Below are 22,137 nucleotides of genomic sequence, written 5' to 3' on the forward strand. Positions count from 1 at the left end.
TAGAAATGTAGGGCTGGAAGGAACGTAAATACGTCATCAAGCCCAGCCCCCTGCGGGGAACCAGGACCAAGTAAACCTAGAGTCCTAGACTATCCCTGACAGGTGTTTGTCCAACCTATTCTTAAAAACCTCTAATGATGGGGATTCCAAAACCTCCCTTGGAAACCTATTCCAGAACTTAACTACCCTTAGAGTTAGAAAGTTTTTCCTAATATCTAACCTAAATCTCTCTTGCTGCAGATTAAGACCATTACGTCTTGTCCTACTAAAGCTTGTGCTTTGAAATGGTCAGTTTAAAGTTGCTGTTGAGGTGCTGTGTATTTATCATGATGATGCTTTCTGCTGTGAGATTCTTTTGTTTTCTGTGCAGATTAGAAGCGATACATCCCAGATCCTGGATGAGACCATTCCGCTCATTAAAGCCAAGGTGGTAGAAATGAACAACATCTATGCCAAAATTGATAAATTAGAGGTTTGTTACATTGAGATTTGCATTCTTGGGGCAGGGGGCGGGAATGTGCTTCTGAGGTTGCCCTTCCTCTGGAATTGTGCGGAGTGCTCGCATATTTGCAACTAATTTTGTTCCGTCAGGCAGTATGTTTTTTGTTTGCTTGTTTGTTTTAAATCAGTGGCCTAAAATACAGCACTTATATAATAAGTGCTTGCGGAATTGGGGCCTTAAAGAATCATTTATTTTCTAATTCACCAACTCCTAGTATTAGATTTAAGGTATCCATAATGATCAGGTCTTTGTGACTTGTAGGGGGATTTATGCCATGGTGTTTACTGTTGTTGTTGTTGTTTTTTTTAAAGGTCAGGTCTCATGTCCATAAGTTTCAGCTTGTTGATAATAGTCTTGTGTAATTTTGTAAAAGATATCTCTGTGCTTCCCTCTTCTGCAGCGTTTTAGTGTTTGGTGTATCCTGAATGAGGGAAGCCAGTACGATTCACTAAGATGATGTCCTCACCATATTTAGTAAGCAGTATATTAAAATTACAGTGTCAGCTCAGGGCAAGGTTGCCTCTGGGATGAATATAATTAAAACATGACAAGATAAATCACATAATGTTTAATATCACTTCTAAACTGACTCGGAGAAGTGGAAGAAGCTAAATGTTCATGGCATCAATTCCAGGTGGGCAGTTCACAAGCTTTGAGCTCAACCCCTGTACAAAGTAGCAAAATAACTCTCCCCGCCCCCACCCCTCACACGAGGTTTAGTGTTGAGGGCAGGAATGGCAAGTGATTTATTTGTATTTAAAGCATTGCATTTTCCAGAGCAAATTTCTTTGCCCTTTTATGCCACCTTTCATCCAAGGGCTCTGAAGTATTTTATATCCAGCTACAGAACTGTGAAGCTGGTAGGTAGTCCTATTTTACAGATGGGGAAACTGAGTCATGGAGCTTCAGGGCAAAATTTTCAAAAGTAAGAGTCTAACGCTAGGGTCCTAAGACAATTAGGTACCACCCTGGTTTTCAAAAGTGCTGAGCATCCCAACCTCAATAAGAGCTATTGGGTTCTCAACACTTTTGAAAATTAGGGAGGTGCCTGAATATTGACATAGGCACATTTTGAAAATCACACCCTAAGTTTATTTGGGCTTCTGTCTTAGCAAATCTTTGCTCTAGTGACATGCCTAAAATTATAAGCAAGTAAGTGGCAGAGCCCCTGACTCCTACCTCCCTTCTCTAACAGTGAGAGAACCCTCTTTCACCTACTATTTCTTTATCGATAGTTACTACTTCAGTGTTTAATTTGAATTGAAAATTATTTAAAAAACAAACTTGGATTACCACTTCTTATTTTTTGCCAAGGGCTACAATCTGAGATTTGTTTCTTGGCTAGCTGGGTCCTAGAAAACACTTTTCAAGCCAAATGGAGTATTTGATGCGGTTACTCTCAAGATGGACAGTAATTTTACACCCTGTTGATACCTGTGCTGCCTCTTATTTTATTTGATTCTACTGAGTAGGGATAAAAAAAATCTCCATTTCATCACATGAATTCAGGGTCATTCTGGCTCGTATTATAACCAGTACTAAAAAATTCTGCAGGCCAGATTCTGTCCTCAGTGACACCTCTGCAACAACTTTGCCATCTGGTGTTTGCACAGGTGTAGCAGGACCACATTCTGTCCCTGGTAAATGGAACTGAATTGACAATTCTGTGGTTATACACAAGCAGGAAGTAAACTCCTCTTGTTTCTCCTATAGCTCTGCAAGGCTAACTAGAGTAAAAAAGTAGAAAAAAATCACTTTTGCCAGCAAAGTGAGCAGATCCAACTCAAAATACGCATAGGGTACTGATCTATTGAATAAGAAGGTGTCATTTGTACAGGATTTATTTTCAGACTAGAGCTACTCTTCAGAGCCTTGATTCAGCAAAGTAGAAAGTGGGTTCTGTAGACAGATAAAATAAGAGAGTACCTGCTGTGAAGAGCTCACAATTAAGACAGTCCTATAAACTCTGCCTTGTAGCAATTTGTGTGTACGTGGGAGAGTATTACAGTGGAATTTGGGTTTTAGTGATCACTCTATTGTGATCATTTGGATACATGGATCAGTTTTTTTCCAAAAGGCAGTTTCAATGTGTGTCTGACCAGCGGGGGGCCTTTAGCTGAAAGAATCATATGGGAAGTGATGTATTATTGTATTTGATGTTTACAAAAGTAGAAAAGAATTTCACACCTTTGAGTGTCACTGGGCTGCAGGTAAAAAAAAAAAAATGTTACAGTTGATGGGAGCTGTTTTTATCCTGACTGCTCTGATTTGGCATTCTAGGATGTCTAGTAGGACTCATGCTGTCCTTGCTAGATGGAGACTCTGTTTCTCTGCTTGTGATTGATTTGGCGTTTCACTGTTCTATGGATCTGGATGTAGTGATCATTCAGCTAGAACACTCCTGTGCCCAGCGCCTCTTACAACTGGATTCAACAAGAAATCAGAGGATGTCTTAGGCCAGAAGTTCAGAGACCTCCGTCTAGTCACTAAGACTAATAATAATTTTGTTTCTGCCGTTTTCTACCCACAGCCAATTATAAGTGCAAATGAATTTAGTCTTCTGACCACTAGTTTGCAAGTGCAAACAAATAATGTAGTTGGAGGTCTATGGTCAGATTTTCAGCCAGTATGCAAGTGCTCATCTAGTCTGTTTGCAAACAAGGAGCAAAATTGTGCATTTGAAAATTTTTGTGTATTGGAAAAATTGGCGCTAAATCATTTGCCCCTGTGAGTAATTACTCATCTTATTGGCTATAGGTGGAAAATTAGAGTCCGGGTTTGAAAATGCATCCCTATTGCTACTCCTATTAATAATAGTGCATTCTGACATCTGTCTGAAGCCATCGATTTGACTCTGGATCAGTAGCCTGGATAGTATTGAAAACCAATGTGCCGATGCTAGTAATTCTCATTAGATTTTTTTTCTGTCCCCTTCCACAGGCATTTGTTAAAATGGTTGGATGCCATGTCTCGTTTCTAGAAGAACAAGTGCTTCAAGCGGAGGGGAACCACAGCACTGTGTTTCATGCTGTTCGCAAACTACTTCAGTCTGCAGCTATACCTTCTTTTAAAAATGTGAGTGTTTGAGAGCTGTTTATAGCACTTGGGGAAAGTGTTGTCAGAAATACTCCACCCTCCCACCACCAGCATGGCCTAGACAGTCGGTTTGATATTTCCGGGGAGTGTTGTAAACATTACACTGGATAATTGATTGTAACTAACCAACACAACAGAAAAAATATTATTTCTTGTAGTGAAATTGAGTAGTTAAAGAAGTCCTTTTCTAAGCTGTTATGTGGTGTTGCTGTGGGTTAAATAGCTTTTGTGTTAAATCTGAGAGACGTACACATTTGGTGGATGGAGAATGGAACTATTCCCCTGTGTGTGTATGTGCACGCGCGCGCACACTCACATATATAGTCTGTAGAATTTGTACATCATCTTGGGATGAAAGATGCTCTATAAGCATCTTGTGTTGAAATTACATCCTCTCCATAGACTTGTCATCCTCTGTGAACCAGCACTAGAGGGGGATAAGGCACATGCTCTTTGCCAGTGGGTTTCAGTAATATTTACTGACAACAGAGGAATGTTGAGACTCAGGAAGCTGGATTTCCTTTCCAGGCACCCTCTTCTCTCCTCCCCTCCAAACCTGTCTCTGTGCCAGTGCTGTCTTGCTCCTCTCTTTTCCTCTTCCCCCTCCAGCTCCTCATCCCAGTCTCCTCCCCTAGCTGGTCCCAGTCCCCCTCCCACCCCCCCGACTCTAGCTCCCAGTTTCCTTCCCCTGCTAGTTCCAGTCACCATCTCCATCCTCTTTGGCTCCTCATTTGAGCTGTCCTCCCACGCCCTGCATGCTTGCAGTCCCTCCCTGTCCCAGTTCCCTCCCTCCAGCATCCAGTCTCCTTGTCAGCCTGTCCCAGTATCCCCTGCCCTCCCAGGCTTCCTCCATCAGACTGCTTGTCCTAATCTGCTCCATCTACCTTGCCTCCTGGTCCAGTTTCTGTCCCCAGCAGAAAGGCTGCTTCCTCCTCCTCCTCCATGCTGCCTGTGTGTCAGACAGGGCAGCACTGAGAGCACAAGAGGGACAATCTGCCTGCTTTCAGTTTCTGGGATCAGTGCCACAGCAGCCCCTGCACCTGCAGTTACAGGGAAAGTCCTGCTTAGCCTCTGCCACACTGGGATGGAGCATGCCCAATCACGCTGTGGGAATGGCATGTACACAGTCTGGTCAGTACATAGGAGCTCTCAGGGAACAGAGCATGCCAAACTCTAACGAGTCTCTGCTGAGCATGCGTGAACTGTGATTGTTCAGAGGGTTATAACTTGATCAGAGTCTCACCGGAACATCCCTGACACCAGCACGACCCCCCGGCCAAATTTCAAATCCCTCCTCCAAAGCACGGAGGCACAAGAGCTTCTCAATGGTTCTAATAATTTTTTTCACATGGGCAAAGCAACATCTTTTGCTCTGATTTCATTTGATGAAATGGATGAACCATTTTTGCTATTATTTAAAAAAAAAAAAAAAATTCAGCCTGATGCAGATAAACAGCTTGGAAAATTTCAGTCCGAATGGTTAAAATTTGGTAAGTTATAAGCAACTGGCAACAGGTTCTTATAATGGGAAGTGTTGAGCAACCTTAACTATAGGTTCCACCTATAATAATGATATTAGTGGTAGGGAAACATGAATATTCAGCAAAATATACATAGCAGGGAAAACATTGAGGTTCTCTCTCTCTGCATCCAGAGGTCAAACTGGGCTGGGTCATGGCGAACTTGTTCTTTTATCTGGGCACTTTTTAAAAACATGAAAGCATACTCTAAATGAAAAGTCTCTCTCTCTCGTGGTTGCAAAGAAGACTTTCAAACTATGAAGTGAGAGTAACTGATGTAGTGATACCTGCTTGAGTTTGCAGACAGCTTGGAACAAGAGGTTTGAGAACCATTTGGTTTATTTCAATGGGTTGTCTGTATAAAATAAATCACTTTGATTGAAGCATGCAGGAAAGGATAGGGACTGTCTTACTATGAAGATGAGCTGTCAGTAGAGTCTCATTTTGGTGTCTCAAGTGGGAATTTCAGAGAGTACCACTTTTTTTTCCACTTCGACACTTGTCTGATACTCAAGGCTCCAAACTGCCATTTCCTTCTTCCTGACCTTTAGCAGCTCCCCGTATCACTGCCACCTTCCGATGGTTCATCACTCCCTCTCATCCATTCTGGAAGATCCCATTGCAGTGACCCAGCAAATTTGGCAGTTCTCTGTGCTGGGGGGCCTGTTGCCACTGAATGACAAATGTGCGTGATCTGGGATTACCACCTCCCCTTTGTCCCCCCACATCCACACTGAGTGAGACTTGAATCTTACAGCAGCCAAGGCGCAACAGGGGAGCATCCTGAGTGGCTGAATCTTGTGATGAGACCTTCAAGGATAGAGAAGGTGGGATCCTGCAACGTGGGTGGGTGTCACAGGCAGGTTTAACGTGTTTGTCTGGTTCTGAAATGGCAGGCTGCCCAGATTTACTCTGACCCATGAAGAAAAAGAGAGGGGGTTGTGCTGACGAAATTTCTCTAAAATAAAATCAGGCTTTTCCTCTTTCTCTGGGCTGGAATAGATGGTGCATTCCACCTATTGCTTCCCTGCTTTTAAATTAAATATACACATTGTAAAGTGCAAGGAAAATCTCATTCTCGCTCTTTGCTACTATATCCCAAGGTGCAGCAGCAGTAACAGAGTTTTGGTTCCTCTATGCATACTGTTAGTTTAGGCTCTCCCCTCCAGGACTGGTACCATTCGCTGCATGGCAACTTGTTAAATTGTTGGTCTATGATTCTGCGTTTTGGGCATTGAATGGTTAGTTCCATAGCTGTCTATTCAGGGCGTTGTTGAGAAAAGTGTAAAATCTGTGGAAGAAATGGGCACTGATACAGTTCTGTCCTCATGTTAGGATCATGTAAGGGGTTGTTGGAGAGGAAGGGCAGCATGGCTAGGCAGGAAATGGGTGGAGACTTGCTGATTTATTCTGCCCCTTCCCTCCCCCCCACCAGAAATGTGAGAGAACTTCTTAATTTCATGCATGTTATTGTCAGCACTTTGCAATGTAACTTGCACTGCAGGGACTTGCCTGGGGTGTTGCTAGTAACTGTGGTGGAACAGAGCTTCTGTATAGGTAGTGGGGGGAGTGGGAGATAGAGATTCCTCTCCCTTTTTATAGGGATTTTATAGTTCCCATTACCATATTATTTGAGCCCTTCACAAATATTAATGAATTTATCCTCTCAGCATCACTGTTGAATAGAGAGGTCTCACTTTCCCTATTTCATAGGGTAGGAACTGATGCATAGAGAGGTTAAGTAACTTCCCAAGAATACACTGGCACAGCTGGAAATTGAACCCAGATCTTTGGAGTTCCAGTCTAGTGCCTTAAGCATGAGATTATCCTTCTTCTCCAGGAACAGGGACCTGTGTCTGGGTTGGAGCTGGAGGATGAGAGTAACAGCTGGGAGATAAGAATTTGTACCTGAGTTCTTTATAGGTGGGAAGAATGGGCAATCTGAGTTCTTGCCTGTATGGCGTGTAAGAACTCTGCAAGTGTGTCGCTCTGGCCTCGCTGAACTGTTAAGCATCTCTATTGCCCTAAGCTGAAAAGCTCTACAAGGACAGAGCTCTGGTCATAGAGTTAGGAGCAGTAGATGTTTGACTGAAAACTAGTTTTTGTTACTGTTTTACAGGATTTATTATAAACCTTCCCTCTAAGCAGGATGAATATAGAAGCTGCTTCTTTATTTTTGCTTCATGAACCTTCAGAAAAAACAATCTGAAGCAATTTGTTTGTGACCCTAAGTATTTGTATGGAGTATTGGAGTCCTATATGTGCAGGTTCTTCTGAGTGGATAGTAGCTCCAATGGCTATGTCAAAAATGGAGTTAAAGTTGCTCCATTTTCTTTTCCTCTTTTACCATGTTCTCTGGGTGTATATGTGCAATATCTCTCTCCCCCACAGTGTAGGAAATAGTTTTACTAGTGATTTCAGAACGTGTTAGAACACTTCCAAAATTTGCGGCACTCTTATTTGAGCAGTACTCTTAGTTCTTTGTGTTTCCCATTCCTTCTTCTTTCCTGCTTCTTTAAACTGTCCTTTACGTATAATTTTCAATAGTTCTCCATTTAGCAATTTATAGAACATATCTTGCAGGCAACCGTGTAAATGATTTTACACCAATTATAAATATACATTGCTGTACAAAATTGACAGATTACAAAATATAATGTCACACCGAAAGAGCTCACTTGGAAATTACAGAGCAAAAGAAATGCCTTCTCCTGTGAAGTCCATATACTCTGCAGAAGAAAAGCAGAGTTTGGGCTCTGTAAGGGAGAAGCTGGCTGGTTTTTGATACATTTCATACCTTTTATCCAAAGATTTAACCTGTGCCCTGGGCTGAATGGGTCTCTTCCACCATCCAGAGGAGACAGAAGAATTGTATTTTAGAAAATATCAGAGTTCTGGTTATAAAGAATCAATACCATCTCTTTCTTTCAGTGGATCAAAACCCTGTATTGCCAACTCTCACACTTTTATCAAGGATCTCGTGGTATTTGATGTCTTTCTAAAAGCCCTTGCTTCTGAATTCATTTGATTATGTGAGAATTACTTTTTTTTTTTAAATGAAAGCTGTAAGTTTTGAGACTTTTTATGGTTGTAGAGAAAAGTTTGAAATTGTTACCCTAAAGGTCCCCAAACCTCAGTAGGCACATATAAAGAAGCCCAACACTTACTATTTTTTAAAATCTCAGGTTTTTAAGCCAATATTATTCTGGGGGGCCTGACTCATTATTTTTGAATGTTTGGGGTTGGCAATACTGAAAACCCTCTCCAGCGTGTGATTTCATTAGTATCTGGCCTGCCAGAGCAATACTGTGGGAATTCAGAACCACACTAAAGCTGCTAGAGCTTTGATACAAAATATATTCCTTCTCTCACAACCAAAACCACATTTAGCATGTGGAAACAAGGATAGAAGCGGTTTTGAAAATATATTGAAGGAAAGTAAAAGCTATTGGCTAAATATTTGCATTTGATGCAATTCCTTTATCACTCACACTTTAGAAAACCAAAACACACCTTTTTAAAGGGAAACTTCCATTCAGATTCAGCTTAATTGTAAAACAATTAAGAACATAAGAATACCTTCTGGATCAGACCAGTGGTCCATCTAGCCCAGTGTCCTGTCTTCTGGCAGTGGCCAATGCCAGATGCTTCAGAGGGAATGAACAAAACACAGTAGTTTATTGAGTGATCCATTCTCTTCCATCCATGCCCAGCTTCTAGCAATCAGAGGGTTAGGGATACCCAGAGCATGGGGTGCATCCCTGACCATCTTGGCTAATAGCCATTGATGGACCTACTCTCCATGAACTTAGCTAGTTCTTTTTTGAACCCAGTTATACTTTTGGCCTTTACAACATCCCCTGTTGTCTGTAAGATTTAAAACCAATAGAAATGTTTCCATGACTTTTTATTAAATTCCATGGAAACAGTTGCTTTTTAAAAAAACAGTAAATGCTCTCTTGTGTCCAAATATTGCAGCATTGGGAATCTGAAAGTGAAACCAACTATATATTTTTTTAAAAGCTAAATGAATTTGATGAATGTACATAGTCAAAGCTGAGACAAATGCAGAAAAGGAAAAAAGCATAAAATATTAGAAAGTAAATTGGATTTTAAAAATTCTTTCAATAGAATTGTGTGTTTTGTTAAGACCTATTAAACTCCAGTGTCTAACATTTTAGGTAAATAAAGCTCTTGTTAAAGATCTGAGGCTGCCAGCCCTTTAGGCTGTAAGAGCTCTCCATTAACATCCCAGAGGTCCTCCGTTAAAACCTGGGAAGATTGGAGTTGACATTCATGATATTTCTAAAGTTTAAAAAATAAATTAAAAACTCCTTTCAGGATTTTATTATCCATCATTAAGAAGCAAAACAGGCACAAGCTCATTTAAAAATAATCCTTTACAAGTCATCTTTCATAATATACAGTTATGTTAATGACATTGTAAGCAAACATGTTTATCTGATTTTAGTTGATAGTGTCCCTTTAAAATATACAGAGAGGAACATTCCCATTTTTCCTTGCTTTCTTCTCACTTACTCATAACTCCATGCCTACAGCATCATTAGTATTTAGCTTTGCATTGCACTTTCAAGCAGTGAGTGCAGGTCCCTTGCAGAAATTAATGCTCTTTCATTTTCTTTGTAATAACAGCTTTCAAGTTAATATTAGAGATATATTTATGCCAGTTGTCAGGAGCATGATAATTATTGACGATGCTTTCCTTCTATGAATTATCAGAATTTCTCATTAGACAGAGTAGAATAAAATAGGCAGTTTCCTTTCCATTAGAATTGTAATGTTATCTCTAGAGCAGGAGCTGATTAACTTAGTCTTCATTCATCTGCTTCAACTGATGGGCTAACCAACTTTTTTCTGATGCCTAAGGGAGAGAATGGTTTTCTAAATGCCATTGTTGGAAAAGTGGCTCGGGGATTGATAATGGGAGATGACGCTTACTTTGTGCTACAGCATCAGATCAAGCTCAGCCCACCTTGCTAGTGCCTACGAGTCATTGCCACTGCAATGATTTAAGTGTCTAAGATAGAGATCCCAGGGGTACAATTCTTTTTGTGGTTGCCTGTGTGAAATGGGTTGGTGGGCTCAGTCCAGATTCTGGCTGGCAAGTATCCACAAAGGTAGTTACCAGTGGCAGTAATATGCTTCTTTGAACAGAAAGGTCACTGCTCAAATGGATCAGGAGATTGAGCTCTTCTGTCTGTCTAGGAGAGCTTTTTCCCCATGTCAGGACTGAGGTTCTGATTGATTTCCTGGGGAATTAATATTAACAAAAACAAGGTTATAAACTGCCAGAATAAGAAGTCCTTCCCCTATCAGTTGCTCACATTTCACTTCCGTGGTACTTGTCATGTCATAATCTTTGTAGATCTCCTTTAAAATGTAATTGGATGGTGTGCGTTTAATATATGTCAGGATCGCATTTTCCAATGTCCTTTCCCCTTCATACGAGACTCACAGGAGGCACGGTCTAAGTTAAGACTGGGAGTCGAGAGACTTGTGTTCTACCTCTGCTTTTGCCACTGACTCTCTGGGTATCCTGGGGCAAGACACTTCACTTCTTGTGCCCTAGTTTAATTTCTGAAGACAATGTTCCTGATCTCCTGGGAGATCCTTGGATGGAAGGGGCTAAGTATTGATGAATCTTTTTCCTTCATTTGTATTACATAGCATAGGGGAAAGGAGCACAGAGAGCAAGTAAGGCCAAGATTTTCTAAACTAGGACCCTAAAGTTAAGCTCCGATGTCCATATTTAGGCACCTGCCTGACTTTCAAAAATGCTAAGCACCCATCAGCTCTTACTGAACCTACTGGATGTGTTGGGTGCTCAGCACTTTTGGAAAGCAGACAGGTGCCTAAATATGGATTTAGAAATTTAGCTTGAGGCTCCTAGTTTTGAAAATCTTAACCTAAAGGCCCGGACAGTTACTGTAGCAAAATGCAGGCACTAAAATATAATGAAGAAATAAACACTGGTAGGAAAATTCTTATCTAGGTGAATGTTGTCCTGGTTAGCACCCTGCTCTGCTCTGCATTTGTGTATTACCCAAGAAAGTCTTGAACTTCTGGCTACATATATAGCTTTTATGAGACTGATTAAAACAACCAAATAAGTATGATCTGTGCCAGAAGGTGGAAACCCCACCTCTGTACTTATTGAGTTCTGGAGGTGCTCTGTGTCAGTTAATCTATTGGTGTTTATTGTTGAGCTTTAAATAGGCTTCACAGTGAGTGGTTTACCAGGCTTTGATGATAATTTTTTGTGGGCTTATAAATTCCACTTAGAACATTGCTCTGTGCAGAATTAAAGTGAATTAGCTGCTGCTGCAGAGAAGAGACATAGCTGGTTCCAGGGAAAGTAAGGTGGGTATTCCCCCTTGCCTTGGGTTCCTATTGGCTGCTGCTGTGAGAAATGCAGCAAGCAGTGGCTACTGCTGCACTATTTACTAAGCATCTGCATGTTATACATTTCAGCTGTGCACATGCGTGCCTTCTGGGGGGAACAGAAGGTGGTGCCTTGAACTGTATCTGATTCCTCTTCTCCTCGCAGTTACGTTTCCTCTCTTCATCTGGGGATCTACTCTCTATTTCCATTGTTAAATAGGCTAGATACTCTCTGCATTCTAAAACTACATGTATAAAATACTCACTTAGCTCTTGCTTCTGTAATGGTTGAGTCTCTGACTCATGAAACCTGTTCTGCCCTACTTACTTAAAAAAAACCAAACAAAACCGAACTGCTGTGTCTTCAGTTTGAGTTCCCTCAGGGCAGAGAGCAGCATATTGAGAAGAGGTGCCGTTAAGTTAGGCTATGGCTACACTACAGATCTTGCAGCGGCACAGCTGCACCACAGTAGCGCTGCTAGAGAGAGCTCTTCTGTTGACTTCATTATGCCAACCCCGGCAAGTGGTGATAGCCATGTCGTCGGGAGAAGCTCTCCTGCTGACGAAGCACTGTCCACACCGGTGCTTAGGTTGGTGCAACTTATTTTGCTTAGGGAGTGATTTATTCACTTCCCCTGAGCAGCATAATTTATACTGTACTGACATCAGCTAGAGTGTGTACATATTTATTACCTGTAGTAGTAATCAACAGAATCCCATTTTAGTTATTCCCAGAAATAATTATGGGTATTTTTGCTGTACTAGAAATGGGATGTATATATCCACTATTTCTAGGTCTCTTGGGTTATTTCATTTTCCTTTATTAATTTCCACTCTTTTCCCTGGAGCCAGTTGCATCCTGATCAAGTCTTGTTGACATGCAGAAACGTGCTGCAAATAGCACCTGAGATTTTTCACCCCAACATATTGTGTTATTGTTTACTGAGAGAACTTTCTTGCTAGTGGTGAACTTGTACAGAAACTTTGCTTTACCATATTTCTGTAGGTTATTTTCTTCTCAGCATGGAATATTCTACCAGTTCCTGTTACATTTGATAATGAAGTTTATAATGGAGTTATACAAAGGCACAATTTTAAGCGTGCCCAATTGATGTGTTTGCATAACTCTGAATGGGCACAACATTTTCCCTTTTGAACTGATTCTATGTCTTCTGATATTTCTAGATTATTATTATTATTAATTTTATTTTATTAATATTCTAGGGCCTAAAGGCCCCAACCAAGATAGCGGCCCTATTTTGTTACACACTGTATTTATTAACCCATAGTGAGGGATAGTCCCGGTCCCAAAGAGCATACAATATAAATAGACCAGAGAGACAGAAGATGAGAGAAGGGAAATGTTGTTATCCATCATGCAGATGAGGAATTGAGGCACAGAAAGATTAAGAGATTTGCCCCAGGTCACAAAAAAATCTATGGCAAAGCCTGGGATTAAACTTGTATGTCCTAAATCTCAGTCTAGTACGTTAGCTTCAAGATTCTCCTTTCATGAGGCTTGTTGTCTGCCTGGCCCAATATATTGCCCTTTTCATCTGAGGATCTCTTACATTTTACAAACAATGAACAAGCTAAATACAGGAGCTTAGTGAAATAGGTGAATGTTCTACCCATTTTATAAATGAACTGAGATTAAGCCCTAGAAAACACTGAGTTAGTGGCAAAACTGAGAATAAAATTGGGGATCCTAACTCTCAATATTCCATTTACAATGATTTCTGTATTCAGACTTGGCATGATGCATTGAAGTAATGTTGAAATGGAACATCTGGTTTTATGTGACACTATCCTAAAGGCGTAGTTTGATTTCTGTATTTGGGGGGACAGCTCCAGTCAGGCCAATGGGGCCACGTGTGGGGTTGGGGGTGGAGGGTAAATTCCGCCCCTGCCTCAGACTTGCAGTTTGGGTGGGCAATGCCCACCTGCCCCGTCCAAATTACACCCATGCCTATATCATTCTAAAGTGATGTGCAAACAGAAGTGACTTCCTTTGTAAATCAGTTTATTTTCCCTGGCCACTTACTGGAAGTGTGGTTTTTGTTTTATAAGGAAGAATCATATATGAGGGAAACCTGAGAAAATAAGACTCTTATCCTCCATAAACACTTTCAAATGAAAGTAACTTTAAGCATGGGTATAGCTGGGACAGTGAAGTTACTCAGAAGGTCCTATTATTTGCAGGATCAGGCCCAAAATTTGAGCTCTCACAGTAGTAATTAATTTGGATATTTTTATAATTAAATATCATGAACATAAGACATAGCGTATAAGTCAGAGGGCATAGCTGTAATTAAGTACTGTACAAATCATGTGTAGCCTGGTCCCCATAAAGAATGTAACTGAGATCCATTTTTAATGCAGGGTGATTACCGTTTTATGTTTGCTAATAATGTTACCCTCCAAAATGACTATTGGATTTATAAAGCATACGCTCTCAAAAACAGGCATACCACAAGACCTGAAAGACAAACAATGATAGGATATAACACACAGAGAACGCAGAGGTCAGCCACCTCCAGAGTTTCTTGTACTTTAGGCTAAGGAGGGCAGCTATGCCAATAGAAGGATAATATAATCTCAACGCAGGTACGTTCTGGAGAATGTGGATTCTTTAGCTTTGCTCCTAGTAAAGCTGGGCTCTTACTTTACTCCTGTGGCATGGTCTGGTTTATGGAGTTTTACAACCTTCCTGTCTCCCCTCCCCCTACCTCACACACATCCAATTAACTCCCCACACCCTATTTCCTCCATTTCCCAGTGGCTTAGCGCTACCACTTAGACATTCTGACTTTTCTTGGGCACACACCCCCTTCTAAAGGCATTTTGTCAGTTTATTTCTGATTTCACTGGCTCTCAGTGGGAGGCTCTGGTGTAGACAGAGACACTGCTTTTCAGGTCCAGTCATCTCCTCTGTTGCTGAATTACTTGAATAATTGCTCCTGGTTTTCTGTATTTATTCATGCCTCGATCACTTTTAATTTTTGTTCAGGACCCAGATTTGGAAAATGGTTGTGATCTTGTTTGTGAATGTTATATATATAAAATGACAAAGATACAGATGTGCATAGGTAGATAAGTAAATAAATGGGAAATCCATTTAAAAATGTGATTTTATAATATTGTGGTGTCTGCCTTCTGAAGTAGAGTATCAGTGGTGGTGAAACTTTCCTGAAGAAGTTGTTAAAAAAAAACAACAAAAACAGCCCTCCCCCCATTCAATACACACTATTTGAATGCTGTTCTTTATAGTAATTGTTGTGTGTTTGTTACCGTTTAGATCATAACTGTGGCTTTTCACCTTGTGTTCCATAGTGATTGTTTCTTTGAGTCAGTTTGCCTGGTAAAGGCTATAGCAGGGGTAGGCAACCTATGGCATGCGTGCCAAAGGCGTATGCGAGCTGATTTTCAGTGGCACTCACACTGCCCGGGTCCTGGCCACCAGTCTGGGGGGCTCTGCATATTTAATTTTAAATGAAGCTTCTTAAACATTTTAAAAACCTTATTTACTTTACATACAATAATAGTTTAGTTATGTATTATAGACTTATAGAAAGAGACCGTCTAACAACGTTAAAATGTATTATATTACTGGCACGTGAAACTTTAAATTAGAGTGAATAAATGAAGACTCGGCACACCACTTCTGAAAGGTTGCCGACCCCTGGGCTATAGCCTTGTTAAGAATGAAACATGAAATGACTCTAAAAGCAAAGAAAGATTATAGGCAACTGAATGGTTTAGTTTACCTTATAACCTGGGCCAAAATCATCCCTGTTGTAACTCCTTTAATATCAGGAGTTATACCTGCGATTGTACTTCTGAAAATAGGACTTTTCTCTTTGTAATACAAAATGTGTCCTGATTGGCTTTTCTCACTTCTCCTAGAATCAAAATTGTCCCCTGCTGAACAATCAATTTGCATAGTAAATTTTCAAAATGATGAAAGGGGTAACAAAATCAATTAGACTTCTCCCCCCCCCCACCACCATACTGGCAAAGGGGTTCAGAAAACTCTACCAGTCTAAAAATTAGGAAGAGGGCAATAAAGAGGGGACTAATATAAGATGACTTCTCTCAAGATCATAAACATCTGGAATCCACCAACAGTGAGGGTGATTGAAATGATGGAAACTCTAAATGAGTTCAAGGGACACTTAAATTTTATTTGTGGAGAAGAAAGGTTATTGAGTGATCTGGTGTAGAAATAGGAAACCTCTTCTACTTCCAAAAATGTCTTTGCACTCTAGCAATTGTAGCGTGAATAACATTCAGAAATTGTCCTCTTCTCTTTTTAGTTATTAGCATAGTCTGGCTTTTGCTTCCTTATTTTGGTGAGTACTATTTTGTTTTGATTGCAAGATGTTATTTTGATTAACTTTTCCAGTAGTTCAGAGTAAGATCACAGATAAATGACATTTTATCAACATCTCATTTTGTGGTGGATAATATTTGAAATGATCATGTTTATGGAACACCATATAAATTAAGTTACTTTGCAGTCTTATGGAGACCTGTAGGGTCCTGAGGACTGGTAATGGGATATAGAGTTTTTCAGCCATAGGTCACGGGTTCAAATTCCCTGCAGTGACTTTGTCACTACTGTCACAGTTTCAAGATAATGGCACCTGTATTTCCTCCTCCTTGGTCCCTTGAGGGCACCCACTTAAAGGTTTCTGTCTCCCAGCCATCACCTCTGCTGAGTGGAGATCCCCATCTCATGCCTTTGTGACTGGGGGTTTTAAGGCTTTACAGCTCCCTGAGCTATACCGTGATATCCCCAGCAAGCCAGTCTGCCTAAAAGGTCAGTGCCTGTGCTTTGCTCTCTCACCAAAAGCTATGACCAGCGTATTACCAGCAGTTACAATTTACCACACAGCTCTTTCTAAGCAAGCACATTTTTTCTGACAGTATAAAGCATTAACACAGAGAAGGCATATAAAAACAAAAGAACCTACATGCATGCTAAAAAGCTTACCACCAGTTTCCCTCAACTCCAACAGTCTTTCAAACCCCACAGTTGGGTTTTCCTTGTGGTTACAAGCCCATATCAGTCTTTTAGATCAGGAACCAGAATGAAGGCCCCGAGTCAGTTTAAGCTTGGGCTATTTATCCCAAAATCCCTTCTCCATCTGTTGGTCTCCGGAGAATCTGTTCTGAACCAAAACATATAAACCTCCCCAGGAAGTGTTACCTCTCTGGAAGTGCTATAACCTGAGTGATTTGCCTTAATCATTCCCTTTTATTTTCAGAGTGCATATAATCCCAGCCCACAATGATACATAAACCATTCATACTCTTAATACAATATGGTCTCCAATAGATTTTGCAGGAAGCTGCCCTGTCTGTCACAATTACCAAGCAGGGGAGTGCGTAAGCACTGACATATCAGCTGTTCCGTGGCGTGCAGGAGGCGCTGGGAGGGAAGGGGAGGAGCAGGCACGGGGTGTGTTTGGGGGGGGGGGTGGAACTGGGCAGGAAGAGGCGGGGTGGATTGGGGGTGAGAAGAGGCGGGGCAGGGGTGGGGGCGCGGCTGGGTTGAGCACCCCCAGGACCCCAGAGGAAGTCCCCTGGTGTGGGAGCCAGGGTTGGTGTCCAGTGGTCATTCGGTGATTTGCATGAAAGGAGCTTGGTGGGTCATGATCCAACTTCCAGTGGATGAGCATCCACATCACAGAAACCACCACCATATATTGTGCTAGTTGTCCTCGTTGGCAGCCAGTTACAGCAGAGAGGCACGTTTTAGAGGTGGTCTCTTCAGGTCAGGGTTATGGCCCATTGATAAGGGGAAGTTTACCCTGCTGCTGCTCATAATGCACCTGGTCTGTTGATAGAAAACTTCAGATTCCGGAACTGTCAGTCCAGAACTTTTATGAGTCACTCTTTAATATACACAGATTTTAGAAGGAATCAGAGTGTTTCGAAGGATTTTGTTGCTGGTAAGACATTATGAGAATCTCTCCTTGTGGCAGTTAACTTTAGGAATGTTTACTCCTTGATGAGCTCTGCATCTGATCTATCATTTTTCTATAGCGTCCATCACTGTGGCACCTAACTGCCTAAGTGTTTTAGAGGGAGATCAGCCTTGCAGAGTATTGACGATACTACACTCCATTCAGGTTTTGAAGTCCACGTAAAGTATGTTAAGCGTCAAAGGACATTTTTTGTTGAGATTAAAACAAGATTCACTCTTACCCTAATACTTTCCATGTCCTTGCCCATGCTACAGAGAGCAAGCACCTTGATGTATCATAGGGATAAGAAGTTTGACTGATATATTTCCTTAAAAAACAGAAAAGTTTCCCATTGTAGGAGTTGAAAAATTATTTAAAGTCTCCAGGCACCCAGAGAGGAGGAATGTTGTGTCTGCTGGAATCTGCTCTTGGCTGGGGATTATGGCCATTTTCTGTGGTCTGCAAGCAGTTCTGCCTATGATGTAATGTTGTTGCAGGAAAGGTGTTTGCTCTGCTTCAGCCTGTAGGAGTCGTAATGCCTAGCAATTCTCTCCCCCGCCTCCAACGCGCGCACATACACACACACTGTCTCTCCCAGAAAGTTGCCCTTCCCCCACCCCTTTTCACAGTGCTTCTCCCTGAGGCAAATTTCTTGCTGTCTGGAGTATCAAGCATGCACGGGTGCTTTCCTTTTTCTTTCTCCTTTTTTGAATTCTCCTGTGTAGTTATTATAAAGCAGCAATAGCTGAAAAGACAGTTTCACCCTGGTTCTTTTCTCCAGTTGTGTGTGTGTATCTGCGTGTGTGTGTAAAATAAATAAATAGATGAGAGGCCAAGTTTGGGTTTTTTTAAGTGCCTTTCCTCAACATTCATCATTTTTTCTTGTGGTAAAGATACAACATAAGCAGATGGCAAATATTAACACACAATACAGTGCCTGCTAGAAGTGATTTAACAATGCTCTAGGTTTCTGTGCCTTTCAGTTAGTTAAGTCATGTTTACAAGTTAATGAATTTGTTCCACTTGAAATATTTGATGGTATGTACTGAGGTTCAGCGGTAAAGGGAGCCTTTAGGAGTAATCGAGGAACGTTGTGTGTTTCTAGGCACTGTGGTTATGGGTGACCTATTTTTTTTCTCTGTTCAATTTTAGCATTTTCCCTATGGTGCCTAAAAGAGAATCAGAATGAGCAGTATTATTAGGTAATAATACACGGCTTTTCTTTAACTTCAGTGATGCTGCTATGAACCTGGAAGTGATACCATGCATCATTGCAACCCCATCCTATGCTATAGAGTTTGCTCTTGTATTTGTATTGGATGTCCATAAGCCTTAGGCGAGGATTTGAAGAACAAATGCAATTTTGGGTAGCAAATTGGGCAACATACTGTGTTTTTGAGTAGCCTGTTTTCTTGTTTTGGAACTATGAATGCAAAATATTAAATAGGATGTCTCATATATAAGTTAGCTTGCATTTTGCAGCAAAGGTGCTTGGAAGGGCATGATATAACTCAATATATTCCAGACCCCGTGTAAGGTTTCTTGCTAACATGCTACCTGTTATGTACTTAGCACAAAAATCTAAGCCTTCTTCTGCAGTTGTACTCACGTTGGGAAACAAAAAAATCTGTTTAGATCTAGAAGCTGAGGGTCTTGTATTGTAGAAAGAGTACTGGTTGCAAGCTATGGTGCAAACCTTGTGCGATTAATATTTTACTGGAATTCTCCAGTCATGCAGTAACCATGTAAATGTGTTTGCACTTGGAATATGCAAGGTAGGTGTAGTTGTGTCAGTCCCAGGATATTAGAGAGACCTGAAGAAGAGTTCTGTGTGGCTCGAAAGCTTGTCTCTCTCACCCACAGAAGTTGGTCCAGTAAAAGATATTACCTCACCTACCTTGTCTCCACTTGGAATATGCAGTCTATCAAAACTCCTGAAGCTGCAATCGCAGACAGTCTTCCTAAACAGTCCATTGACTGGCAACCTGTAAGCCTCACTGCATTTAAAGAGTTAATGCCATTCACTATTATTTGACCACTTGAGACCAAAAAAAAAGTTTTTAAAAGGATTTAATTGATGGCTCTGGCACAAGCCCTTCCTATGTTAGGATTCTCAAAGTGTAGGTTTGTCTTTTCGTAGGGCTTTTTTAAAAAAATGCATTGCTTGGTTTAATAATACCTTTATTCAATAAGAAGTGAAAATGCACAGAATCTGTTTCCCATTTGAAGAGGTACAGTACCTAGCTCAGGGGTTCTCAGACTGGGGGTCGGGACCCCTCAGGAGATCACAAGGTTATTACATGGGGGGGTCGTGAGCTATCAACCTCCACTCCAAACCCCGCTTTGCCTCCAGCATTTATAATGGTGTTAAATATATAAACAAGTGTTTTTAATTCATAAGGGGGGGGGGGGTCGCACTCAGAGGCTTGCTATGTGAAAGGGGTCACCAGTAAAAAAGTTTGAGAACCACTGATAGCTCATCATTGACTTTACACAGGATGCCATACCAGGCAAAGTTAAGTTGCTTAAGATGTGCCTGTGTATATCTTTCATAACTTAAATTTGACAACGATTTAACATATCCTTAAGTAAGGCTTCCCTTAGCAGAAACAAACAGTGAATAATTAAGCAATAAGGCAGGCCAGTGTGAGTGCATTTCTGCATGACAATAGTAAGCTTGCATGGCGTTAGGGTTTGAGGTCAAATGACTTTAACTACCTGAGAAGCGCTATAATTAATCTGCAATATGTTTCCTGGAGTGTCACGGATACTCTTATTACCTGGAATTTATATGCAGAAATTAGACTAGTTAACTCGTATTTTACCAGCATTATGGATGTCTTATATCATTGGGAGCCAATCAGAAAGCACTCTCTAGGGCAGAGTTTTAAAAGCCATTTCATAATATATTTATATTCAGTGCATATACACTTTTTTTTTTAACATTCATTTTGCCGCAGAGTCCAAGTGTCAATGTGGTTTGAAAATGCATGAAAAATAATTTATTCACTCTTGGTTTTTAATTCAATTGTGCACCTAAATGCTCTAGGAAGCATAGCTGGTACACTTGGGGAAAAAAGTTATTGTGTAGTGATTGTATTTCTGCAATAGCAGTATTGCTGCAAGCTCATCTTTGGGGGTGGTTAATCCTTCTTCGCCACATTGCTTCTGTTCAGATGCACCCTAACCTGCAAATATTTCTAAAGCTGCTTCTGAAACAGTCTGGTTTGCCAACAACAAAAATACCAAGATAGTCTCCAGAAAAAAAGAGAGAGAGCGTGTGTGTGTGTGTGTATTTGTGTGTGCGCACACGCCTCTAGCCAATAGAAATAAAGGATTCTTCCTGGCCTGCCTGGAAAATTCTAGTCCTTTCTCTCTGGTTTAGCTGATTGCAGTTGCTGTGTCTCTGGCAGTTGCTGTTACACAGCGTTTCAGTGTAGTTTACCCAGTAGAGCTCAGCCTGCAGGAGTCGCCGCGATTACTGCAGCTTCTCGTCTAGCTGCCCATCCCCCAACCATACTGCAGTGCCAGTTCCATGGTGTGTGTGTGTGTGTGTGTGTTTTCTTTCACATAGGCACACACAGACTATTTTTATCCTTCATTAGCAGGCAGAACTTTGCCATATTGAACAGGAACTTTCAGGCCCTATTCACTAATATTGAATGTTCCAAAAGTCTAGTTAACACCTCCCTAATCACCAGGTTTTGTGTAACTCTTCCATTGCCTGAGTATACCTTCCATCCTGTAAGCATATGGGTTTGTTTGGGGTTTTTTGACCACGGTAATTTTCAGGCCACATTAATGACCCTTTGGTATAAATTTTTTCAGGCAAGACCTATATTTCTTTTTGTAGCAATGTCTCTGTGATGGGACCACCCATCTCATTGCAGCTGGGCAGGCATGAGTACCTAAGCACTGCATCTAGGCCTTTGCTCCACACTTAATAGGCCACGTTCCCTAATGGATGGGATATGGGGGCCTGGCTGGAGGATGAGTGGTAAGAACTGGCTTCGTTAGCCTGTTACTGTTGAGAACAGCTACCTCTAAAGTGCTCCCTGTCAGAGGAAGGGTGTGGAGGAGGGTTTTCATCTTTATGCCAGCTGATTCCAGCAGGGCCAGAGATCCAGGTGCTCAAAACCTGCCACATCTCCCCTCATGCTACCATGGGACAGGCCACAGCAACTGACTTGAAGTTTACACTTGTGCCAAATCTCAACTCACTTTATTTCCTGCCATGTCGTACCAGAAGCTTGTACGCAGTTTACTGTCTGCTCTTGCCTTGGGTGTCTCTCTCTCTCTCTCTCTCTCTCTCACTGCTATCCCAGAACCTCCCTCCCATTGACCATCAGTGTTCAGAGTATTATTGGACTTTTCCCAGGCTGAATCTTATTTTTCTCATTTTGACCTATCATTTCTGATCAGTGTGAGGGCTTAATCCTGCAAGGAACATGAGTGCCCCCAACCCCCATTGCCTTTGGTGGGAATTGAGTGGATTGCTCTGCATTGTGCCCTATGCCCCTTTATATTATTTCTTAGCCAATGTTGTTTTTTGGCAACCTATCCCAGTTTAGTATAATTAATAATATGTTTGGAACCCTGAACATCATCAGAAATTCACATGAAAACCAAAAATGTTCCTAAGAAA

The 22,137-nt window shown here is 41.2% G+C and overlaps 1 protein-coding gene across 7 annotated transcripts in view; it reads left to right on the top strand.

Moving 5' to 3' along the window:
* BCAS4 (breast carcinoma amplified sequence 4) overlaps positions 1–22,137 on the top strand; it is a 62,454-nt gene that overhangs the window by 25,542 nt on the left and 14,775 nt on the right. For 6 of the 7 annotated variants that reach the window (XR_002888907.3, XR_002888908.3, XM_042858340.2 and 3 more), the window contains 2 exons: positions 371–472; positions 3,443–3,577. Coding sequence is in view for 5 of the 7 variants with exons in the window: in XM_042858340.2 (XP_042714274.2) it covers positions 371–472; positions 3,443–3,577 (237 nt within the window). In the remaining 2 variants the exon portion in view is untranslated. Of the gene's footprint in view, positions 1–370; positions 473–3,442; positions 3,578–13,985; positions 22,052–22,137 lie in introns of those variants that run through there. The other variant, XM_065565999.1, reaches the window with a different exon arrangement.

This window comes from Chrysemys picta, chromosome 13, assembly GCF_011386835.1.
Source record: "Chrysemys picta bellii isolate R12L10 chromosome 13, ASM1138683v2, whole genome shotgun sequence".
Classification (NCBI taxonomy): domain Eukaryota; kingdom Metazoa; phylum Chordata; order Testudines; family Emydidae; genus Chrysemys; species Chrysemys picta.